The 25,627-nt window shown below is 44.9% G+C and overlaps 1 protein-coding gene across 1 annotated transcript; it reads left to right on the forward strand.

Moving 5' to 3' along the window:
• The first annotated feature begins 1,608 nt into the window (after positions 1–1,608).
• Positions 1,609–25,627, forward strand: ICOSLG (inducible T cell costimulator ligand). Its single transcript, XM_084617944.1, has 7 exons — positions 1,609–1,843; positions 7,699–7,739; positions 11,617–11,982; positions 14,522–14,806; positions 17,766–17,936; positions 19,533–19,568; positions 21,548–25,627. The coding sequence occupies exons 1-7, from the start codon at positions 1,830–1,832 to the stop codon at positions 21,556–21,558; spliced, it is 924 nt and encodes a 307-aa protein (XP_084474070.1). The 5' UTR covers positions 1,609–1,829; the 3' UTR covers positions 21,559–25,627.

The following is a 25,627-nucleotide window of genomic DNA, read 5'->3' on the forward strand; positions in this document are numbered from 1 at the left end:
CACAGGGCAGTTAGAGCACAACACATAAGAGTGCTCTAGAAATGACATCTCTCTAATTTGCACTACAGTGTCATGAAGACAAGACCTATGTGAAAGAGAGAGGGATTATACTGATATTTCTCAAAAGATCATTCATCTTACGTGTTATTTTAGGACGCATCACCCTCATGGTTCCCAGGTTAGGGCAGTAGCCTAGGACTCTGGGAAACAGAGGCTCAATTCCCTGCTGTGCTACAGACTTTCTGTGTAACACTGGGCACTTAGCCTCAGTTCCCCATCTGTAAAATGGAGATGATAATACTCCCCTACCACAGAGGGATGTGTTGTGAAACAGTGGTTTTCAAACTGTGGGTTGCGACCCAGTACTGGGTCGTGGAACGTAAGGCACGGGATTGCGACGGCTCTGGTCAGCACCGCCGACGGGGCCGTTAAAAGTCCGGTCAGTAGTGCTGCCCGGCTAAGGCAGGCTAGTCCCTGCCTGTTCCAACACCACGCTGTGCCCCGGAAGTGGCCAGCAGCAGGTCCTAGGCGGGGCTGCTCACGCACTGCCCCAGCCCCGAGCACCAGTTCTGCACTCCCAGTGGCCGATTCCCAGGCAATGGGAGCTGGGGGTGGCGGTGCCTGCGGGTGAGACCCACGCGGAGCCGCTTGTGCACCTCTGTCTAGGAGCCAGACCTGTTGCTGGCTGCTTCTGGGGCGCAGCATGGTCCACGGTGCCAGGACAGTCAGGAATCCTGCCTCTGCACCCTTGACTGCACTCAAGGTAAGCCTGCACTCCAATCTTCAACCCTGAGGCACCCCCCAACCCCAGAGCCCCTTCCTGCACCCCAGACCTCTCATCCCTGGCCCGACCTGAGCCTGCACCCACAGCCCTGACTCCTCCCACACCTCAAACCCCTGTCCCAGCCCTGAGCCCCCCTCCCAGCCTCAACCCCTCATTCCCAGCCCCACCCCACAGCCTTCACCCCCATCCTCTGAGCCCCTCCCGCGCCCCAAACCCTTCATCCCCAGCCCCCTTGGGTCACAGGCATCAACAATTTTCTTCAACTGGGTCGCCAGAAAAAAAAAAAAAGGTTTGAAAACCACTGCCCTATTGTTCCAGACTCAGCAACAGTGTGACTCTTCCCGATTATGTAACCAACAGGTTCGCCTTTTAAAAAGGAGAAGACTCACTTGTGTGGCGTAGCTGGAAACTTACCAGGGAGCATGTGAGTAGTTTCCATTCATAAACTGATATTATTCAGCACCTTGGGTTAGGGTGACCAGACTGCAAATGCGAAAAATCAGGACAGGGGGAGGGGGGGTAATAGGAGCCTGTTCAAGAAAAAGACCCCCAAAGCAGGGCTGTCCCTCTAAAATTGAGACCTCTGGTCACCCTAGCGTGGGTGCATTTGAGCCCTTCTGCTGTGCGTTGAACGCTGCCGGCAGGCTCGGAGAAGCTCCCCGGGACCAAAGGGAGGCGCGTTTACACGGTGCGGCGTTGGCCCTCCTGGGTCAGCAACCCCTCGGAGGCCGTCGGGAGGCTGCCTTCTGTGTGGGCGGGGGTGGGGCTCGTGTCAGGGCGCGGGCGGGTCGCTCCCTCACGCGCCCCCTGCTGGGACGCGACCCCCCCCCAGAGGCAGCGCGCGGCGGGGACCGGCCCGCGGTCACCTCCCCGGCCCCGGCCGCGTGGGAAGGGAGAAGGGACCAGGCGCGGAAATCCCCGGCTTGGACGACGTAGGAGGGAGGAGCCGGCTCAGCCCCAGCCTCGGCCCCGCGGCTGCTTCTCCACTTCTCCTTCCGACAGCCGCCGAGGCCCCGAGGCTGCCCGAGCAGCGCCCCGCGCCGGGATGGAGCTGAGACGGTGAGTGCGGCGCGGGGACCCCAGAGACTCGCCCCTGGTTCACACTCCGGGTCTCCGGCCTGCCCGGACCCCTCTCCTCCCCGCGCAAGTGCCTGCTGGCGCTGGGTAGCTGCGGGGGCTCCCGGTCGTTGTACCCAGCGCCGCCCCCCCCCTCCCCCGGGCCGTCGCTCTGCTCCGAGCGCGCCCCAAAGACAAACCCTGGACAGCGCTGCCAGCCCCGCCGGCCGAGTCCCCTGCCTTCCTCGGCAATGGACAATCACTGAACCGGCTCCTAAACCCCCCGGGAGCCCAGCGTCAAACCGGGGGGGGGGGGCTGATTTTCTTGCTGCAATAGGAGCATCTACTCTTGCTCTCTGTTCAGATGTTAGAATTGGGGAGGGGGGGTTGTTGGCATCAAAAACTGCGCGGCGCTCTCTGGATCCAGGTGCGGGGGCTGGGTGTCTGTGCTGCAGGAGGGGTTGTGGGGCGCCAGGAACAGCTACGCTTGCTCTCAATTTTGACAGTACAATTGGTTGGTGGGTGGGTGGGGAGGGGGGCTGACTACAAAAGTTACTAGGCTGCAGGAAGGTCCAGCTTTTCCTGCCAACTCTTCCCACTGACTGGTGTGTGGGTGTGTCTATCGGTAGGTTGATTCATTCCCACCCCCAAGCCATTTGGTGCGTTTGTGGTGGCTGTCAGGGTAAGGCTGAGGCTGCTCATAATTTAATCTTCCTTTATCAAGAGAGGGCAATAGGGGCAAACCAGGGGGCTGGGGCCAGGGCCTGATCCTGCTCCCAAAAAGTCAGCAGTTTCTGCTCCTTGTGTTATGGGGGAAGGAATGTGCAACTCAGATAAATCTCCTCTTGACACTGACTGGAATTCATAGGGGGAAAAACAGAAAACTCTATTGGAATTGTTATTGCAGGGAAAGGCTACTTGGCTGTTGAATAGCAGTGGTATTTTATTATTGAATTAAAAACACAAAGAGCAAGTTTTACAGCCCCCCCCCCCAACACACATACACATTGCAGTGAATCTGAAAACTGGCCTTTGTGGTTCTAACTAGCTTAATATAAAGGTGCTTTCTTTATTCTTAGGTTAAGAATTAGCACTTAGATCCTGCACTACCAGAGCCAAATTCTGCCCAGAGTCTGTGCAGAGACTTCAACTCCCATTGAATTAGATGTACAAATGTTTTTCCCTATAACTCTTAATATAGACTCACTCATACTCCAGCAGGAGCGTAGGGTTTATCTCAAATTCCTGACTTGCATGAAAACTACAAAGTGCCTTGTCTCACTAGGATTTTACCTTAGGATAGTTCTTACTACAGGTGGTCTGAAAAATTCAGATCAAACCTTTTTGGTTGACATTTGCCAATTCATTGAAATCAAAACATTCTGCAGAGACCGTTTGATTTTGACAAAGTTCCTCCAGAAACCAGGCAGGGTTCTAAGGGAAACTGGCCTGGTTTCCTGGCTCCTCGGCAGCCTACCTGGCAGACTGCCCCAGAGCTGGGGCTCCATCCCCTTGCATGGAGAGTTTTGAAATTTTTGGTTTTTGTTCTGAATCAGATCAAAATCCATTTTGGAAATAGCAAAATCCTCCTCAAAACATTTCTCTGCCTAGCTGTCATTACCATGTGATAGAGGCACACACCCCTTTTCCTAGGGAAGACAAACCCCTGTGTGAACGCTTCATCTGGGAACTCGCAGTGGCTAAACTTTCTTGCTGCATGTACAAGTTGATTCTTCCCCAAGGCCAGTTGCTTATCATGCCCCTTTGAATGGGGGATGTTTCCCGACAACACATTTTTACCATGCACTACAGCAAAGGAGATGAACTACATTTGTTTGTTATGCCTCCAATGAGACGTGGCAACAGAGTGCCAGGGCAGTTGTTAGTGGGTCATACTGAATAAGTCGGACTGCTCTTTATCATTCCCACCTGAGTCCCATCCTCTCCCCTTGACGACAGTAGGAGTTGTGGGAGCCCAGCACCTTTCAGGATTAGGGATACAGAGACAATTAAAGTGAGTAAAATGACTCGCACTGTGGGTTTTGTGATCAACCCCAACTCTCGGCTCTGCATGACTGATTCTGTGCTGAAAAACCACAGCAGTGCACCCAACTGTTTCATGTAGGTGGTTACTGATGTTTATTTGTGAAGCACCGTGAGAAGTAGAGAGAATGTCACTGCAGACAGACTTCCTTTTGGTTAAGGTGTGAACAATAGAAAGATCTAAACAAACACATGTTTTATATTATCTGAAAAACTATAATTATGGAAAAATGCCATGAAACAGATAAAGATTTAGGGCAATTGAATTCTACATAACTCAGCTAAGAGACATATAACATTGATGAGGCACAAAGAGCTGTTCTTGATACAGTTTAGGACATAGTCAAGGTTTTTAGATTTGATTTAAATGTGAAACAAAACACCCAGTTGTTGCAACATGAACATTCTCATATTTTTTGATGTGCTCAGAAAAGCAAAAACACACCAAAAAATACATTGCAATTTTCAACTGCATCAAATCAATTCTCATGAGAAGAAGGTAAATTGTACATGTAAATATGCAGATGAGAGTGGGAATTATAATCTCGCTGGGCCAGTGTGAGAATGAAGAAGTGAAACTTTCTCCTGTCTCCCTGGAAGTTTAAAAATAAGGGGGTGGCGGGAGAGAGAGGAAATAAATGGAGAAAAACAAACCATTTAAAAAGAGACTAAGGGATTGATCCAGTTTCCATTTAAATCAGTGGAAACCATTCCCACTCCAGTTGGTGCAGGAATTAATCCCCAATGGGCATGATGCAGAGGAATTCCTCTGGTTTCAAGGAAAGACTGAATCCTCTCACCTGCTCAGGTTGGTGCTCAGTAACTGAGCCACTCTGCAAGCACTGTGGACTGCAGCATTAACATCCACTTAGGAGGGAGAATGGTCAGCCCCTGGATCTGTCTTGTCTAAACTCTGGACTGAAATATTAAAATTCTAATCCAGTAACAACAGTTTTATATTGACACCAGTTATGCATTTGTGCTACATAGCACAGACAGCCCCACTAACACTTTACTTTCTCATTGGCACCAGCAATACCTCTTAAGGGAAATTCCCTGAAAGGTCCAATGAAAGACAATCAAGCATTGTTGTCTCTTTGGTTCAACAGGAAACTAGACCCAGTGCCAAAGCCAAGTGGGGGCCCCCAGAAAAATGGGCACCCCTGCACCCCAACCCTGCTCCCCAGTTGGAGCGCCGGACGGGTGGGCAGAGTAAGGCAAGCCTCCATGTCCAGACCCCATTTCCCCGGCAGGAGTACCAGGCGGGCGGAGTGGAGCAAGCCCCTGCACCCCAAGCCTACTCCCTGGCTGGAGGGAGGGGGACTGCAGGCAGAAGGGGTGGGGAGGGGCCGCCACTTGCTCTGGCCCAGGGGCCCCACAAACCCTAATCCGCCCCTGATTAGACCTGTTGTTTAAGAAGGAAAACAAATAAAACCACAGGATTTAAAAATAGTACCAGGGTGAATTTTTAAAGGAAGGTATTCTAGAGCCATATGTTAGATAGAAACACACACATACATATACATACACACATGGATCATGCACTATCCCCTCACGGCTCCTAGTGCTAACCAGACTGCATATGCACCATCTCCACACAGTGACTGAGCATGCTGCCTCCAACCCAGAGCTACAGGAGGGGAGCTGGATTTTCCCTGTAGTGGCAGCTCCCAGCTGCTTCGGGCTAGGATAGGCCCAGGCACTGGAACTGAGTGCAGGAGCCCGTATATCCTGTCCTCTCAATGCCCCCCTGCTGGCACCCAGCATGTGTGGAGGAGGAAGCAGTCTGATTTGAATGCAGAAGGGACATAGGCGCCAACTTTTCCAGGCGCCACTGGGTACTTGCCCCCATCCCCGCCCCTATCCCAACCCCTTCCCCAAAGTCCGTGACCCAACTCCACCCCCTCCCTGCCCCTATTTGATCCCTTCCCCAAATCCCTGCTTGCAGCACTGGGAGCGAAGGGGAGAAATGGAGCAGCGGCGTGCTCAGGGGAAGAGGCGGAACGGACGTGAGCTGGTGCGGGGGGGTCGGTGTGGGGAGCTGCCAGTGGGTGTAGAGTACCCACCAATTTTCCCCATGGGTGCTCCAGCCCCGGAGCACCCACAGAGTCGGTGCCTATGAGAGCAGCTTCACACAGCCACATTTGTTTTTATCAGAGAGCCAGAATAATGTGAGCACCCCCTCCCTTTCCACCCCATCCCCAAATTTATCCTATCTGAGGCTCAAGATGGGCACGATTCAATCTCAGCCATAAGAGCTTTGTTAGACATAAAAGTGTTATGGCTTTTAAGTCCGATTTCATACATCTGTGAAGAGCTAGCAGTGGGGGGGTTATACCAATGGTATGGGGCAATTAATTAATCACTGTCCATTGGGACAGGGCATTAGCCCTGGAAAGACCCCAAATGTCAGCATTGTTATGTATAGAGATTCTATTTTCAGACTGTTTTGGAAAGTGTATGTTATCTTTATTGGTTTTCATTTTTATATTTCTCCCTCCCAAGTTCTGAACAATGAGACTTATGACAGTGAAGGCACCTGGACTTTATAGGGGGGAGGGTTACAAACATAGCTTTAAAAAATATTGGGACTTTCTAAAACATTCATAAAATAGTTTTTTCCTGTAACATATGACATATACAAAATACTTATTTGTGATGACTGGAATGATCTGCATAACCCATTTGTGGCTTTGCCACTTGGGAACAATGCAGCCATCCCACAGTCATGCCAGTGAGGCCTTTATACCACTCCACACCATGACGTATTCCCTATATATATATATATATATATATTTTATCTATGTATATATTCCCATACACCAGGGGTGGGCAAACTTTTTGGCCTGAGGGCCACATCGTGGTTGCAAAACTGTATGGAGTGCCAGGTAGGGAAGGCTGTGCCTCCCCAAATAGCTGGGTCCCCACCCCCTATCTGCCCACTTCCCACCCCCTGACTGCTCCCCTCAGAGTCCCTGACCCATCCAACCCCCCCTGCTCCTTGTCCCCTGACCGCCCCCTCCTGGGACCCCCCCCACCGCCGCTAACCACCCCCTGGGGTCCCACCCCCATCCAACCGCCCCTTCTCCCTGTCCCCTGACTGCCCTGCCCCCTAACAGACCCCCCAGGACTCCCATGCCTATCCAGCCTCCCCTGTTCCCCGTTCCCTGACCGCCTCCCCCTGCAGAACCTCAGCCCCATCCAACTGCTCCCTGTCCCCTGACTGCCCCCTGGGACCCCCCGCTCCCCGCCCCATTACCATACTGGAACCAGCCACGCCGCCACCCTGCCCTGCAGGAGCGGTGGGCCAGCGCACTGAGGCTGCGGGGGAGGGAGAACAGTGGGGGAGGGGCCGGGGACTAGCCTCCCCGGCCGGGAGCTCAGGGGCTGAGCAGGACGGTCCCGTGGGCCGGATGTGGTCCGCAGGTCATAATTTGCCAACCTCTGCCATACACCCAAGAAGGTGATCTGCATAGTCAACTATTTTTTAAGTAGTCACATCAACAGGTTTCATGGACATGCCACAGACGGATCCAGTCAACTGTTAATCAGAAAGGTAGATAGCACTGGTTTCAAGCCCAGTATAGTGTATTTTCCTTCAATTTATTGCCTTTTCCCACAGAGTGATAATTTTAAAGTGACATTATGTAGCTGTCAAATATGTGGGTGCTTATTCTGAGTCTATATAATAGATACTGCTACCCATATGTTGTTTCTATGCTACGCTACTGCTATTGTATTTAAAACTGTGAATAGTACGGATGCACTTACAATTGCATTATCATCATTGTGCTTTTATCTTTTGGGTTTTTTAGCTCTGGACTTTGGTTACTGTTTCTTTGTGCTCTGGGATTTGGTAAGTTAAGAAAAAGTTATTCTTATTATTATCACTTTTAATACAAGCATTTTTTGAATATGCAGAATATGTATGTGCACAACATAAATCAGAAATCTAAAAAGTACTTTTGAACAGGAATCATAAAGATTCTTTAATATGAGACTTTTTGTAATTTGCATAAAGAATGTCAAATGTCCTTGTGATTTTATTAAGGACACTGGGACTACCTGGGGACCTTTATTCGGACTGAATAATACCTTACTGCCTGAGAACTCTCATTGAAGTCAATGGGAACACTCATGAAATACAGTACTGTGCAGAATGAGTTATCAGAATCTGGCTCTGAGTTAATATGAAAAAGGAGCTAAACAGTGCTGTGTGCAAATGCACTAGCCTTAACCTCTGGAGAGAAAGATTAACATTTGCAGCACAGTTTTGAAAGCCCTTCCTGCACAGAACCCCTCTGCAAGTTCTGGCCTTGGGCTGACCTAGCGATCAATGCACAATCAACACATCTGCCAGGAAGAGGCCTCACAACTAGAACATTAAGACTTATACAGATCTGCTTTGTCAGTGTGTCTCAATTTCGATACCAGTAATACAACTAGCACCATACATTACTGGTAAGCACCAAACATTTCTCACGCTCTTGATTACTAAAAGCTCCCCAATTTACCCCCAAATAAAGTGTGGGTACGGGGATAGAGAGACTATCAAATGAGATTTAAAGTATTTTTGCTGTTTCATAGAAGAATGAAAAGTTGCCCCATTCTTCTTAGACACAGAATCATATACTTTTGGCTGAGTCGTTTAGTGTTTGTTAAAACTGTACATACCTAGTCACAGCGCACTCCACCTTGGCATGGGAAAGGGTGTTTGTTGAGAATGTGACCCTACCACATCAGTAGTAAATGTACTGCAGTATACCGTGACCTTTCCATTTAGGGCCACAATCTGCCACTCTTATTCATAGCAAGTAGTACCTTTGTTCACAGGACTGAGGCCTTTTAGTGTACCTCTACACTGGAATTAAAGCCCCACGGCATGACTGCGCATGGCCCAGATCAACTGACTCGAGCTCCCAGGCTCAGTCTGCAAGACTGAACATTTCTGTGTAGACATTTGGGCTTAGGCTTGAGCCTGGGCTCTGGAACACCCCCCACAGCTTGGGCTCCGGCCTGAGCCCAAATGTCTACACAGCAGTTTTGCAGCCCCACAGCCAGAGCCCTGCAAGTCTGAGTCAGCTGACCCAGCCCAGCAGCGGGTGTTTAATTGATGTGTAGACATACCCTTAGGCTATGTCTGCACTGCAGCAGGGAAGTGTGATTTCCAGCATGGGTAGAGAGACTTGCACTAGCTCTGCTTGAGCTTGTGTACTAAAAATAGCACACAATAGATGTCACAGCACTGACAGCAGCTCTGGCTAGCTACCCTAGTCCAAGCCTGCCCAATGTTCTGGGTCAGAGCCTGGGTGGCTAGCTCAAGCCATTGCCAGTGCCATAACATTCACACACTAGTTTTAGCATGCTAGCTCAAGCAGAGCTAGTGCAAGTCTGTCTCCCCAGGCTAGGAATCACACCTTCCAGCTGCAGTGCCGGCATACCCTTACACATGTTTAACGTGTTACCAAAACTTGAGATTTTATCATGATTCTTACAATATTTGGTGTTCTTCCTCCAAGCCCCAGGTCCTGATCCAAAGCATATGGAAGTCAATGGAAAGGCTCCCATTGACTTCAGTGGGCTTTGGCTCAGACCCTTTGAGTCCTGTGATTTTGTGAGAATCTAGCATTTATTTGAAGGGGGGATTAAAGTAGGTTTCTAGCCCCTATGACTGTGGAGAAAAACTTGAAGTAACATAAATGTGTTGAGAAACTAGAAGGCAAAGAAATAGAACGCAAAATTAAAAATCACAATATTATTTTTTTTAATTAATCCCATGATATTGTGAGGCCTGGTTTTTGTATGCTTGGGATTGGCAAAACTGCATTATGCACATTACTAGTTACATTGGACTTTCATAGGATTACTCGTGTACGTAAAGTTAAACGTATGCTTAAGTAGTCACAGACAGAGCCTAAAACACTATTCCTGGGCTTCCCTGTTAACAGTGATGATGCTGGTGCACAAATGAGGAAGTAACTAGAGAGGATTCATGAGGTCCTAATAAGCCCTCTTGGAACACAAACACACACGAACACACAGTTTGCCAAAATGTAAAGAACTGAATGGTTAAGTAGAGTAAATAGCAGCCTTTTTAACCCTTCCACCATTCATTCCCTGGGCTGAGCACAACTCTTCTGCTGGGCCTTTGGGTAGGGGTGCCATCTCACACTGAAGTCTAGCTACCACCTCTAGACAACTGAAAGATTATCCAGCCCTCCCTCCAGAGAGGATGGCTGTCATGGATCTGAGATATCTGAGGGCATGGAAGAAGTGAAAATATAGGGAAGGGAAATCTGAAGAACCCCTAGGGGACAGATGGGCACAGTTTAAGAAGCTTTATTTTATATTAATAGGTCGGAATTTTTTTTAAGTTTCAGTCCTTCAAGGGACAATGTGCTGAATGGGGCTGTGTGCGGACACATGGGTCAGTGCACACATGGCTCCTCACAGGATCATTGCCTAGCAGTCCAAGAGTTACTTTCATTTGCACTCATTATTAGTACAGTAAAAGTCATTATTAATTTTAATGTAGGTTCGATGTCTGGAGTCCTTCACTCAAAACTTAACAGCATTTCAGGGAAAAATTCTCCATATAGTGCCCTAATCTGTCACCCTTCCTCACAGTGTATATTACTTTCTCATGGGTGTAGTCAGGGACGGATTTAGGCGCAGGCGACCCAGGTGACCGCCTGGGGTACCGGACTTGGAGTGCACTGGGTTTGGGGTGCTGTAAGGTATTCAAAAGTTTAACAAATGGAGGGGAGGGGTGCGCCAAAGACACTCCTCGCATGGGGCGCCATTTGGTCTCGCGCCAGCCCTGGGGTCTAGTCCCATTGATTTAAACAGGTCCACCCATGTACACAAGTTCCAGTCAGCATGCCTGAGTGTCTGAATTTTGCCCATGGAAAATATCTTCTCAAAAAATATATTTTATTTCTTTGTGTTTTAAGGAGTTGCTATTCTTTACTTTAATTTTGCTATTTGTTGCCCGTTTAACGTGGGGACCATATAATGTTTGTTCAGAGATTCCAAGGCCAGAAAGGACCATTGTAATCATCTAGTCTGATCACCTGTATAACACAGGCCATAGACCTTCTCCAAAATAGTTCCTAATGCACATCTTTTAGAAAGAACATCCAATCTTGATTTAAAGATTGTCAGAGATGGAGAATCCATCACGACCCATGGTAAATTGTTACAAATGAATATATAATGTTACACATGATCTTTAAGGATCAGTAATACCAGTGCAAGTAAGGAGTACCTCAAGTGGAGTCAGTTACTTTGTTTCTGTTCTAGGTACTTGTATGTCCCTCACCCCTTTACTTGAGCACCTCACAATCTTTAATGTATTTGTTCTCACAACACCCTGGTGAGGTGGGGAAGTGCTATTGTCTCCATTTTAATCCCCATTTTACAGATGGGGAATTGAGAAGCAGAGAGATTAAGTGGCTTGCTCATGGTCACGCACAAAGTTAGTGGCAGAGAAGAGAATTTTGAACCTGTGTCCTTATCACTGGATCATACTTTCTCCCTTCTTTGGTGGCAATGAGATCAGAACTTGGCCCTAAGCAATTATTTTTCTTTACAAACAAGTGAATATTGATATTCTTGTTTTTAAAATATAAGTACTCCTTTTCAAACCAGCTGGTAAGTAGGATTGTGACAAGTATATTAAACTGCTTTTCTTAAGACTGATTTTCTCTTTGTTCCCCTTTTTATCTTTGTAGTTACTGCAGAGGAAAATAAGAAAGTTATCAGCACAATAGGCAGCACTGCTGAACTGAGTTGCATTTTTACTCCAGAGGAAAAAATCATTTTAAATAAGCTACGGGTCTTTTGGCAAATAGCGGATGGTTTAAAACCGTGTTCAGTGGTACACACCTTTAATTCTGGTCACGAGAACCAAAGCGAGCAGTGTGCAGACTTCAGAAACAGGACTCGATTATTTCAGGATAAGCTGAAAAATGGCACTTTTTCTCTGCTGCTGCTAAACGTCAGCCTGAGAGATGAACACACATATCAGTGCATAATACAGAAGAAGGACACGGTTTTCAGGGTTATTCACAGGGCAGATGTGACCCTCAAGGTAGCAGGTAAGCCCTTCTATCCCATATAAAACCAATATTAAACAGCAGTCTGCCACCCTAGATCTCTGTGGATGCTGCAGAAGGGGCATTTGTCACACAATAGGCTAAGGGAGGAGGATTTCCCCATGCCCCAAATGGTGGCGGTGCCACCACACTAATTTGCCTCTCTTAGACAATCCAAGCTTTTAACTCGGTCAAAGACAGTATCACAATAAACAATTCAAAATCATCTAGTCCTCCAACTTTTGAAGCACAAACTGTTTGGCTTACCCTTCCCTCAGCTGTTCAGAGAGGGACACAAGGGGCGGGGGAACACTTATGTTTACTGAGAGGGTAGTTAAACAAGGCAGTTTCAGGCAGGACTGTACCCAAATTCTGCCTCAGACAGGTACTTGGCCAAACCCCAGTGACAGTTTTGCTATTTGTCTTCAGATGACTATTTTCTTTAATGACTTTCCAAAGCCCAGTGATATCTGTGGCATGGCTGGCTCTACTGCCCCTTTCCCGAGAGCCAGATGTGACATGAACCCAACACAGGTTGGGGGTAGGGAGTAAAAGTAATTTTTTTTTTTCAGAATCAGGTGCCAAAATGTATTTGTGGAAAACAAGCTTTAATAAGGACAAAGGGTGAGAGAAATCCCAACATGCACATAAAGGAACCACAAGTAACGTTCCGTTTGCAGTGCAGTGTTACTAACTTGTTATTGCCATTATAAAATATATTGGTAACCAAATGCAATAGAAAGAGTAATATGTATTGTGCCGTGTTTTGGGAGGCTGATTTACGGTTGGTATTGATTCTCATTACGAACATTCTGCTGTAATGATCCACTTTAATACATTTATACTTCATTATTCAGTAACTGTACAGCTATTTGGCTTCACCCAAATACAAATTCCAGCTAGTCAGGTTAGCTCAGCTTCAGCAACACACTTAAACACGTTAAAGTTATGGATGTGCTCAAGTGCCTGGCTGAACCAAGGACTGTTTAGGACAGGGACCATCTTTTGTCCCATTTGTATAGCACTAGCACAACAGGGTCCAGTTCTGTGACTGGGGATCTTAGACACTATGTAATACAAATAATAAAAGTGACGGTTAGATATTTGGTACATTTCTAATTTTTGGCTCCCTTCCAGCAGCTGTTCTGGTCCCCATCCTCCCCCCAATATTTCTTTCTGCTTGGAATGATGAAGTGATCTATTTTATTATCACCCGTATAGGTTTCATAACCTCTGATCTCCTCTGCCTTATTGCATTTATTCACATCATCCCCATCCTAACAAAATCCAAGACAGAGACTCTGAAGCTGCGGATAGCAATTCTAACTCTGCTTAACTGACTCTTCATTTCTGGCTGTTGTAAACAGTTCAGCTTGGAGCAAATGTTACTGTGCAGTTCCCACAGGTCACACAGATGTGAGGAAGCAGAAGGGCATTAGCCTCACTTTGGCCAGAATCTGAGTTTTAAAAAAAAGTTAGTCCCTAATCCTCCCAGATGATCACGAGCCAAGGCCTACACCTGGCCAACACCCTGTTGAAGTCAGTGCGTACCATACAGGTGTTGGGGTGAATCTGACTGTAGTATCATAGCCTTAGGCAGTAAACTGAAAATAAGAGTAGATCCTCTTTTGGTGTTTCCTGACACCCTCAGAATTAAAGCCCTGGCCCTTGTGAAAAGTATCCATGTCCTCTGGAAGTTTATTTATTCAGATGGAAAATTAATGAAAAAAATATTTTGTAAGCAAGCTGGGAATTTCTGTTGTAAAGAGTTGTTTGTGGCATAAAGCAGTACTTCATTTGTTAATCTGATCTGCGTTCATATACCACTCTTTATTGCTTTGTGATATTTTGGAAGACTGAAAGAGACAAAGTCAATTAGTCCCAAATAGCTTTAAAATAGTACTGTGTGCAAAGGAAGGTCTGGATTCTGCCTCCTAGATCCACGCATGGATTGCATTCCTCCATGTGGAAATAGGGAGATCTGCCAATTCCTTACAACCATACACCCACTCCTATCACTTGCAGAAGTCTCTCTACGTGGTCCAGGGTTCCTTATTTGTGCAATGGAACTGTGTTGCCAGGGAATGAAGCGGACAGGGAGTGCAGAGGACATAGGATCTCCATGTGGATGACCCTAGCCTCATGCAGTTCTGCCAGGCTCGGAGTCAGGACTTCCTCTGTGCAACTGTGTGTGCATCCCCATCTGCCCTGATGGGCATTGTGGAGGATCTCCACAAGGAGAACAGTTGGGAGAGCTCTGCTCTCTGATACACCTCCTACAACCTCTTCCATGGCAGGGCCTGGTCTGAGTTAGTTCAGAATCTTCTTGCAAAATGCTACTGAACTGAGTTTAAGACTCTTTTCCCTCTCGTTTGGCCTTCTGCCTCCTTCAATAAATTACTGAAGTAATTGGCCAAATGTCCATGCAGGGTGATATTTACGTCTGAGCTATGAGTTTGTAATCCCCAGAACCTGTGCTTTATAATCTGTTATTAATCTTTTGAAAAGATTATAAAATGCTAATGATTTTTTCCTTTTCCAGCCAATAACAGCCTGCCAGTACTGAGTGGACCTATAGGAATCCCCCCAAATATTGGAGAAGAGGTGACATTAAGTTGCAACTATAGCCAAGGATACCCAAAGCCAAACGTTTACTGGATAAATAGAAAAGACAACAGCTCCCTCCATCCATCATCATTAAAGATCATCCAAGACAACGATGGCACATACAGTGTTTTCAGCACACTGAAGATTGAAGCAACTTCTGATATAAAAATAGGATGCATCATAGAAAATGAACTACTACAGCAAAATCTAACTGTCCTCTGTAAGTTGTTTAATATATGGCAAATAACAGATGTGTGTTTGTCTACGTGTACATGTACATCTCTGATGAGTAGCAGCCTCATTAAGAGTGGGATAGTCCAGTGGCCGACTGAAATGAGCTTAATTTTTAAAGCCTATATAAATTTAGACCATAGTGTTTATATTTAAATGTGACTTTTTAAAAATGAAGCTAAACACCCTCTTAAGCCTCCCAGGTCTGCACACAGATCATCGTTCCTCTGTGTGGAAGTAAGAAGCACCATCCTGATCATAACAGTTCTCTCCCACTCCCCACCCCCCTGCAACAATTTTGGAATCACTATGATTCCCCCTTCAGCTCCTGTGGGAACCACACGAGGCCTAGCTCAGTGCTGAAGGATTACTTTCAAAGGAAAGACATTTTAATATGTGGTGGATCCATGACTCCTGAAGTCCCACCACATTGGTTTACAACCACTCTCTTAGCTATGCTCCTTCTGTGGGTAGTTTTAAAGTTCTGTTTTCAGTCTCCAAAACTGATTTGAAGAAAAAGAGACACTGTTGAAACTAGGTTCGTACCAAATGCCTAATTGGATTATTCAGCCAAGCACCAAATAACTGGAAATGATGTTAGGCCAAAGCATTGAGAACAATCAATGAGAGACACATGGATGATAGACAATTTATTGCTGATGGAAGTTATTAGTAATAAAAACCAAGACTTAGCCACTCAAACTCACAAAACAGATAACCTTTCCTGTTCTGTTCAAATCTATGTTTACATGCTGTAGCACACGTAGTGTGCTAGATGCCTTATAGACAAGCATAAAGACAAGATAGAGCCTTGCTCCAGACATTGCAATCTTAGGCCCCGATCCTGCAAGCAGCACTATGTGGGTAGATCTCTGTGCCTTTGCAGAGCCAAATGCAGGGTCAGAGCTAAAGGGATTGTGGTGTTTGGATGTTGCTTGTAATTATTAGAATTGGGAGCACCGGCTGTTGGAAGTCTGAAAGGACAGGAAACAGGAAGGAGTGAGGGAGGAGTTGAAGAGGCTGAGGGAGAGTTACTGAGGGTACAGCAGCAGCTTGGAAAAGAGGTTTCCACTTTATTTTTTAAAGTCCTGTTGAAGTTTGTTAGTACCTTGCCTGGCTGCTACAAGAGGGATCTATCTTGCAAACTCAGTGAAGTAATACCAATAAAATCAACGTGATTACTAGCGTGAGCAAAGATCCATGAGTACAGATTGCAAGATAAGGGGCATTTGGTAGCTTGCTAATGCCAACATTCCACCCTGTAGGAAACAGGAATAACCTGTTCACTATTATCTTCCTAAAGACATTTTGTCACATTCATTCTGAAAAGAATTATTTTACCTTTTATAAGGTTGATAACTTTTCCAGAATACAATACAACAGCTCTACTGTTTTTAGAAGAAAGCAAGCAAACAAAAAAACGTAACCCCACTGAAATCAATGGGAATTTTGCCATTGATTCCAACAGGGCCAGGATTATTATTATTCTGAATGCACTTGTGCTGATTTTATTGCTTATTTACAGCAGATATTTAAAAAATTACAAGTCTATAGGCAACAGCTCAAACCTACTGTCTGCCATGGTTGCTGAATGGAAGGGGAATCTGGAACCAGGAAAAGAGGAGAAGAAGTGGTGTATGTCTCCTGAGACAGGGCAGAAGAAGAATGGGCTATAGGTTTAAGAGTATGATGAGCTGGCCCTGAGAAGGTGGGGAGAGGACGCAACCTGTGTTGTAGGCAGAGACCAGAAGATATCGGAGCTTTCTCATCGCCTCTCTTGTCCCTTACTGGGGCATCGTCCCTACTAGCCAGGAGGAAACGAAGCAGCATAACCAAACCAGCAAGTGCCCTGAGGAAAGGGTGGGGATTCTTATGTAGGGGTGCCAATTTTGGTTGGATGTATTGCTGGGGATTTCATCACAGGACTTAATCTTTAATTAAAGATTTAATCTTTAATTCCTGGAGCCTCCAGGCCAATCTTGGAGGGTTGGCAACCCTGTTCTTATGGCACATGTGAACAATTGTTCTGCCAAAGATTTTTGCCAGCGGAATATACTTATTAGAACAGCGGAATACTTATTAGAAGCCAGATTTTCATAGAAAATCTAGTTCCAGTAGGTTTTTGGAGTAGGAAACAAAGTTTTTAAATGGCTGTAGGGGATTTTCTCCACTAAAGGAACAATGTCAAGATGGCAGCTGAGTCTTCATAGCTCCTGCAGGAGCCTACAAAATCCTGTACTTGGTCCAATAAGGCAGCATCAGTTTTAAAGTAATATCATTGTGTATCTGTGGGTTGGGAATATATAAATAAATATACAGGCACAAGAATATGTACTCCCTAGTGCTGTCACTTGTGTAGTGTGGTGACCTGCAGGATGAACTGCAGGGTCTCATGGCAATTGCCAAAACATGACTGCCATTTTGGGTTGTCTCCTTAGGGAATCCTCATGGTCACTGGGAGGCTTTGAAAGCTTTGGGACCAGATATCCAAGGAGTTACAACTTACACCAACTAAGGATCTGGCCCTCATTCTTGTTTGAAAACAAGTCTAATTTTGAGTACACAAATCACTCAAAAACTAATCTTCGAAAGCTGTTCAGTAGATTCCTTTCTCAGATGAACATATCCAAAATGACAGCCAGCTTTGGTGTGGGAAGGACTTTGTCACTTGAACACCCATAGTGCTGTCATTTTTAAGAGAAGTTGTGTTACTAAATCCTTCCACAGGAGGAAAATGTATGCCTAAAAAGTGTGTGTAATAATAATAATTAATCATTAAAGACCATGTAGGTAGAAATTTGGCCTTGTTCAGAAAATGGTGGTGGGATGAAAGCTATTTGTATAGGAGGGCTATAGAAACCTATAGACTTGTGTGAATCTCATGTCTATAAAATGCACTTGAACACTCATCTGGAATGAAATTTGAGAGCTTCTCTATTCCTCTTCAGACTCGGAAAACGTCACAAACTCTAACTCTACCAAAAGCAGTCTGTTAGAGCTAAATAAACCGGGAGCTCAGGCTGGAAGCGTCCTTGCCATTGCCGTTGTGTTAGCTGGTCTAGTTGTTTTAACCTGCTGGCTGTGGAAAAGGAAATCCCCTTACCGGAAATCATATGCAGGTAATTAAACCATTTACACTTGTTGGTCAGATATGACTAGTTCTTTTCATTTTTCCAAAATATTTAATATTCTACAATTTGTCATACGTAGTTGTGAATTCTCTACATTATAAGTGAAACTAGAGCTCATGACAAGTGCTGAATTGACAACACTGGGAGCTATACTCTAAATTAGCCACAAAACTGGTACATTTCATGTATATTTCATGATGTTATACCAACCTACCTCACACCAGAGGAACCATTCCTTTGAATGCACTGGTAGTTTGGGCTCTACATCTGTTCAGTCTTTGGCTTCTCTGCCGAGACTATCCACAAGAGGAGTGTAATGATAAGGAGGGGTTTGTGTAATATGGACAGCTTTCCATTAAGAACTGGTCTGAGATCACACACAAATTTCATGTAGACCAAACCAAAACTGGATGATAATCACTTGGAGTTATCACCTGTCTTGAGAAGATTAGAATCAGTGATTTACAGAATCATAGAAGTGTAGGGCTGGAAGGGACCTTGAGAGGTCACCAAGTCTAGGCCCTGGATGAAAGCTCCAGATCCTATTACAAATTCCGTACTCTACCAGTTTCCTACAATTTCCCAAGTGAGAATCAATCATGTCTTACTATAATTCCATGTAACAAACAATCAAACAAACTCCACTCCCTCCCTGCCCCTATTTGACTTCTTCCCTAAATCCCCGCCCCGGCCCTGCCTCCTCCCCTGAGTGCACCACGTTCCCGGTCCTCCCCCTCCCTCCCGGAGCTTGCTACAGCTGTTTGGCGGCAGCAAGCCTGGGAGGCAGGCAGAGGAGCTGGGATGTGGCGCACTCAAGGGAGGATGCGGAGGCAGAGGAGGAGGTGAGATGGGGCAGGAAGCTTGGCTGCCAGTGGGTGCAGAGCACCCACTAATTTTTCCCCGTGGGTGCTCTAGCCCCGGAGCACCCAGAGTTGGTGCCTATGGCTTTGCGCTTCCCTGAGGCACAATACCTCTCAGAACTGCCACAGGGTGGTGCAAAGCCACTCCAACCCAATGCAGGGCTGTGATTTAAAGCTATAGTCTCAGCATCCAAACTCCATTATGAAATATCAAGGTAACTAAGTTATGCAGTGTAGTTGTAGCCATGTCAGACTCAGAATAATATAATTAAGTGTAAGATGAACTGCTAGACAAGAAGGTCACTTGGCCCAACAAACCTGAGGCTTGTAACTTTTTCCTCATGAAGATTAATGTTGTGTAGAGCCAAGCTGGAATTATTCATACAGGCCTGGAAATTTACAAAACCTCAATTTGTATCTTTAGACTGTTCTAATGTTTTCATCCTTATAAGTCTAGAGAGGTAGTGAGCGAAGGTATTTGCTAACTGTATGATGATTTGCCTGCTTTCTTGTTGCCTCATCCTCCCCTTCCATTTGTGGGTTCCATCCACCTGTTGCCTACACTGTAAGCTCTTGGAAGCAGGGACTCCTTTTTCTACTGTTTGCATAATGCCTAGCACAATGGTGCTCTGATTCTTTATTGATGCTCCTTGGGGCTACTGCAGTTCAAAGAAGAGATAATAAACCACCTCACATATTTAAAATGCTGTATTTCTTTTAACAGATGTTCAACAAAATGAAGATGGAGCACAGCACAATAGTAAGTAGTGAAAGATCAGACACACTCTTACCACAGGTGTCTCAGGAGCTACATAACTTCAGGGCTCCCGTGCTACAACTCTCTACAAAATATTTGATTTGATTTTTTGTTTTTAAACTGCGCAATATTACCCATTTCTGACTTCATACAAATTCAGTATACGCCTCAAAAGTGCTGCTCTCTTCCTTTCTGTGTAACACCTCTTAGGGGGACAAATCCTTCCCTTGATCAAATCCAGATAGTTCCATTTACTTCAGTGGATCTATGCCTGTTTACACTACCTTAGAATCTGGCCCATATCTTTAGAAAATGTGTTATGTACTCTCCTTTCCCCAACGAAGAAATACAATCTAAACCTACAGCCTGTTTAAATCTTGTACTCTTGGCCACTAAAATGTTATGTGGCAAGCCAGTTTAGAAGGGCAGTACCCATTTGTAAAAAAGGAAAACAAGGCATGATTTAAAAACAAACTCAGATCTAGTGAAAGCAGACAGAGATAGGATTGTCTGGATGACTACTTGATATTATTTATTGTGTGACAAGTGTTAACCATATCCTATGCTGCATCTGCAAAATTAGCTAGAGAGATGGTGGATCTGTGTGGAATTACAGTATAAAAGTCCAGAAAATACACTGCTTTAAAAGCATATAAACAGCCGCTATAACAACTGCTCTGCACCAATACAACTTAAAATACCTAATGCAAGCAAGCATCCCTTACATCAAAAAATGCTTAGCTTTTCATTTCTGATATATAAACTGGCTTAATGAACAATTTACATACTCCCCAGACCATTCTGGGCTGATTCAACAGACCATTTAAAATCAACAGACATTAAACCATTTCCTGCTTAATGACCTTTTATAAACAATGGGTTTTCTCCTCCAGACAGCAGTGAAATCTGTTTACATGGTACAAGCAGTTTATTTCAAGTCTCTTGATTTATATTGAGTGCTTCTTGGCCAGATCCCAGGACCTGGCCCATAAACATGTAGTTAAGTGAAAAACTACTTGAGTCACATTAATATTGGTTGTAGTAAATATCTGTGTTACAGTGGGGCCCCATGGTGCTGGGCGCCGTACGGACACATTAAAAAAAAAAAAGACAACCCCTCCCCTGCAGGTTGGGGTTCTCTCTGTTCAGGGTCAGACCCTAAACACTAATCTGGTTTGCTTTGGCTAACAACGGAGCGTAGGAACATGCCAGGCCCACTCTCCCTTTCCCCCAGGCACAGTCCTGTACCAGCCGTGGGAAGGGGAGGTGGTTCACGACTCACTGCAGGGACGGGTCCGCTGTGTCTTCCTGCATCTACTAGTTTGAGAACCATTTTGTGCCAAGAGAGCAGTGCAAAGCTTCCCTAGTGCACCAGAGGATCTGGCCCTACATCATTTTAGCTTTTCAGTCTAGTGGTGCAGGGTGCGTGTAGCCCCATGTGAAAACACCCTGTGCAGATTGAAGTGGCCATTCCACTTTTTAGTGTTAAAGCAAAAAATTCTTCTGCTTTAGCTGTTTAATTTTCACCTTATGGAAGGTCAGATCATTTACTGGGAAATCCTCACTGATATGAAAATAAGAGGGTCAGCTGAGGCTTGGCTATATTGCTACAATACAGGAATTTTTAAAGTTAATGCCTCTTTATTCTAGTGGCAGCTGAAATGAAACAATGTTGAAGTAGGCCATTGTTTGAGGGAGAGGGGGCATTTCTTGCATTTGCAGGGTGAGATGCACTTGAAGATTAAGGTCTTGACCCTACAACTAGATCCGCACTGATGGACTCTAGGGCCTGACTGGAGTCCCATTGAAATCATGGGGCTCTGTGCAGGTGCAGGGATCCACCCATGAGGATTCAATTGCAGGATCTGGATTAAAGGGCCTTTTCTATCTTTGACTTCATGATCTTTCTCTGTTCATTGATTGTCAGTTAAGCACATTAGTAGTTTTTGTCTATAAAACGAATAATTATTTTGTCTTTACAGCACACGTTTAAATGGGAAATTCTCAGAGAATTTGGGCAGCTGGTGATGTACCAAGAGAATGTTGAAGCTAAGGACGCTATGTTGAAGCCAAGGATGGCAGCATTATCTGCAACACAAATGGCATAGTGTTTCCAGAGCATGGGCCAGGACAGATGGCAAAAACCTTCTCTGACAGAGGAGAGAGCAAAATCCACCTGCTTTAGTCTGCCACTTCTAATCAGCAGTTGCGCTGGTTTTCAAAACACTCTTCAAAACACCTGTATGAGTGAAAGGTACAATGGTACCTTGATGCTGAAGCATTGGTTCAGGAATGAAAGACTGCCAACTGTTATTTTGTGTCAGTCAAAGAATGCCCTACTAGCAGATAAGCAACTGTTTTTCAGCAGTGCTGAAAATTCTCTCTGCCTTTCAGACTTTTCATAATGATTACTGAACATGAAAAATGGCAGCTAGGCAAGTGAAAACTGCAAGACTTTGTGTAGAGCAAACATCATTGCCTGTTTTTCTTCTTCCATGCATCCTTTCACTGTTTCTGGGCAGCCGCAATGGCAACACAAAAATATCCCGAAGCTTCCAGCTTAGACATGCAGAGGTACAGGTGCCTGTAGCTGAACAGAACTTCTGAGTATGAACATTAGGAAGCCTTATTTTATTGCAGTTTAAGTGTGCATTCTACATTTTACAGAGTACTCTATCAAAAAGGGAGTCTCCATCAGTTGACAGAGCACAGAAATTACCTGGATTCCTAGGAAGTGTACAGCACTACCTCAGCACTGTCTGGGCTGAATTCAGATCAGCAGTTGCCTGTGCATATATTTTGGAGACAGGACAAAAAAACACAGGGTGATTATCCTCATTTTGGCATGTCAAGCATCAACCACTCCCTCCCTCTGGGATACTGGAGGTTTGAAATACAATCTCTCTGCACACACTCCCCTCCACCCCCATAAAAACAGGTGTGTAGAATGCCATTTGCCATTGATACAGCAAGAACATCATTAACGGACAAAGTAAATGTTTGGTGAAATCAGGGCCATCCTTAGGATTTATGGGGCCCTATGCAGTATTATTAAACTAGTAACCTACGCCTGACGGCAGCCCGGGCTCACATGTGTATTTTAGATAAGGGTAGTCTTTTGGAGGATTTATTTTAAAAACTATATGTCTGAAGATCCAAGCATTTAAGGCTAAAGATGAATACTCAGATTGTGCATCTAAAAATCTATGCAAGGATTTTTTAGAGATGTGATTTTATAATCTTCAGCAACATACTAATGAAATATTTTTAAAGCAAATTTTAACCTAAGGTCCTGTGGACGAACATGTTCTGAGTAAATATTAAAATAATGCACAACTGTTTTTGTCAGTAAATTCAGAAACTGACAGAATATACCTGGAGGTTGGCAAATGCCTGTTAAATGGCTTCATTACCACTTGAAAAAAGAAAAGGAGTACTTGTGGCACCTTAGAGACTAACCAATTTATTTGAGCCATAAGCTTTCGTGAGCTACAGCCACTTGAATGGCTCTTTAACAGTTTCAGTGTTGTGCTAACAGGTCTGGCAGGCTCAAAGGCTTTTTCACTTTTAAGTACTAGATCCCCTCCGGAGGAAGACTCACCCGGCTGCAGCAGCTAGCTGTGGTGGGAGCCTGCAGGAAGGGTCAGATTAGAACAGGGATAGGTAGAGGTGGAAGGGTGGACACTAAGACCAAGGGGTGCCCCAAATTTTCAGGTTCCCTCCGCCTTATATGCTGCATATGCCTAAGGACGGCCCTGGGTGAAATAAAAAGATGAAAAGACAGCAGATGCCTGACACTGAAAGCTGTAACTTGCCTGTGCCTAGTGCACAAGGCGAAGTTGAAAATACGATCCCTGTAAAGCTGCCATGGCCAGGGCTCCTGTGAGTGAAAGATGTAAAAATCAAAGCAACTAATTTTTCCCAGTGCGTAGGGTTTTGAAGGAGGCTTAATTTGCTTGCTTCAGGCACTTTACTCCCTCTAGATCCATCTCCATTCTGAATTGTACCACCTTTATGCCAACCAAATGAAAGAATCATAACCCTGCTTTTCCAAACTATGCTGGGGATATGGCACCGGGTGGCAATGGTGGGTTAGTGCCCTGGCTTCTCACTTTCAAATCCTAGTTAAATTAAAATAAATTTGGTGGCCACATTCCATCATTGTGCATATTACAAAACCACCCGATGATCTGATCTGAGTGTCTGCTGAAGCAATAGTCAAGATTGGGCTAACAAAGCAGTAACTTAAGAACAAGTTAGATGAACCCCTATCAGGAATCCTGCTTGAACACAGGTGGATGGAATAGATCTCCTATTGAGGTCCCTTCCAGCCCTACACTTCTATTATTCTACCAGCAGGTTACAACACCGACCCAACTTTTTGTGGGAAGATTGCACAGCCTTAGTCTGCTCTAGGTCTAGCCCAAGCTCCAATTAGCACTCACTTTAAGGCAAACTAGATCTGCTCTCAGATTTTAAGAGGGTGGGGAATGTTTGGAAAGTACACAATGCTGTAAGCAGTATGGGAAGAAAAGAGGCATTTAAATACTTTGATTTTTAAATTGATTTGTCCATGAGCTTTAAAGAGAGAGTGATACGTGTGTGCAACTTCTAAATATATGCAAAAAGAAAAGGAGTACTTGTGGCACTGTTCTAAATATATGTGAGCAAGAGAAAAGCCTGGTATATTTATGACTACAGTAGAACCTTAGAGTTCTGAACACCAGAGTTACGAACTGACCAACGAAAACACACCTCGTTTGGAACCAGAAGTACACAATCAGGCAGCAGCAGAGACCACCTCCCCCGCCTCCCCCCAAAAAAATACAGGACAGTACTGTGTTAAACGTAAACTACTAAAAAAAATAAAGGGAAAGCAGCATTTTTCTTCTGTGCATAGTAAAGTTTCAGAGCTGTATGAAGTCAGTGTTCAGTTGTAAACTTTTGAAAGAACCACCATAACGTTTTGTTCAGAGTTAGGAACGTTTCAGAGTTACGAACAACCTCCTTTCCCGAGGTGTTCAGAACGCTGAGGTTCTACTGTAGTTTAAAGAATGTGAATTTCATGTTGCGACTATGCGGCCTGCTAGTCTGTGATAACAATGTAAAGGAAGGCATGTGGAGGGAACACATGGCATACGAAACTGTTCTATACATTGAGATTTTGTTGGTTGGTTTTTGTTTCTTGTTATGAAACAAGAGGATTTGATGGACAAAATACGCATTGCTTGGTCTCTAAGGTCTCTGGGGAAAATTCGAAGTTATACTGAACTCTGTTCCTTGAGCGTTTTGATTAATCTAGCTTCAGCCTGAACACATTGCACAATGGCGTCTTAAACCAGAGCTGTTCATCCCCAGCTGGGGCTGCAAGCTTGAGGAGTTTCACAATATTTTGCAGGCAAGATTAGAAGGGTGCCCTAAACTACTTCTAATACCAGCCGTTTTCTTTTTCTTCCTTGACCTAGACATTGGATCTTTTCAGCAGTCCAAAGTCTGTCTGTATTTTGTTTTTACTGACATCTGGAGATATATTGATAAAAAGCTATAGTGTTGAACGAGATACCCTACAAATGTGAACAAAAGCTGTAAATGTATCCATTCCTTAATGGTCCAGTACAACATCCTGCAGAAGTTTTGTTATTATCTTTCAGATCAGATATGGCTGGCTTTACCAGCCCCTATACCGCTATCATGCCTTACACATATGTACCTTTTCTAAAAGCACCTTTCTTCCTTTGTATTCCTCAGTCAGAAAAGGCCACACCTATTATCTGGAGATGTAAGAAATGAACGTAGCAACTCTTCTTAATAGTTTTGTTAAGTTAATTATATTTTATTTGATTAGATTACTGTCGTGTGTAGCAAGTACTGAATGGTGACCACTTGATTTTGCTAGTTTGATGTATTTGTTTGGGTTATGTCTTATGTTTTGGAGGCAAATTCTAGGTTACTATTATGTTACAATCAGTGGGACCAGGATACAAGACTGACTTATTTGTTCTTCTGTCCTGATTAGTTACCATATTTATGGTTCCAATAAAACAAGCCCTGATTTAGCTTGT

This window comes from Lepidochelys olivacea (assembly GCF_965140295.1).
Source record: "Lepidochelys olivacea isolate rLepOli2 genome assembly, chromosome: 1".
NCBI lineage: Eukaryota > Metazoa > Chordata > Testudines > Cheloniidae > Lepidochelys > Lepidochelys olivacea.

Coding starts and splice junctions, on each gene's coding strand:
- ICOSLG (XM_084617944.1), top strand. Junction 7,740..11,616: donor TCTTTGTGCTCTGGGATTTG/GTAAGTTAAGAA, acceptor TTATCTTTGTAG/TTACTGCAGAGGAAAATAAG. Junction 11,983..14,521: donor TGTGACCCTCAAGGTAGCAG/GTAAGCCCTTCT, acceptor TTCCTTTTCCAG/CCAATAACAGCCTGCCAGTA.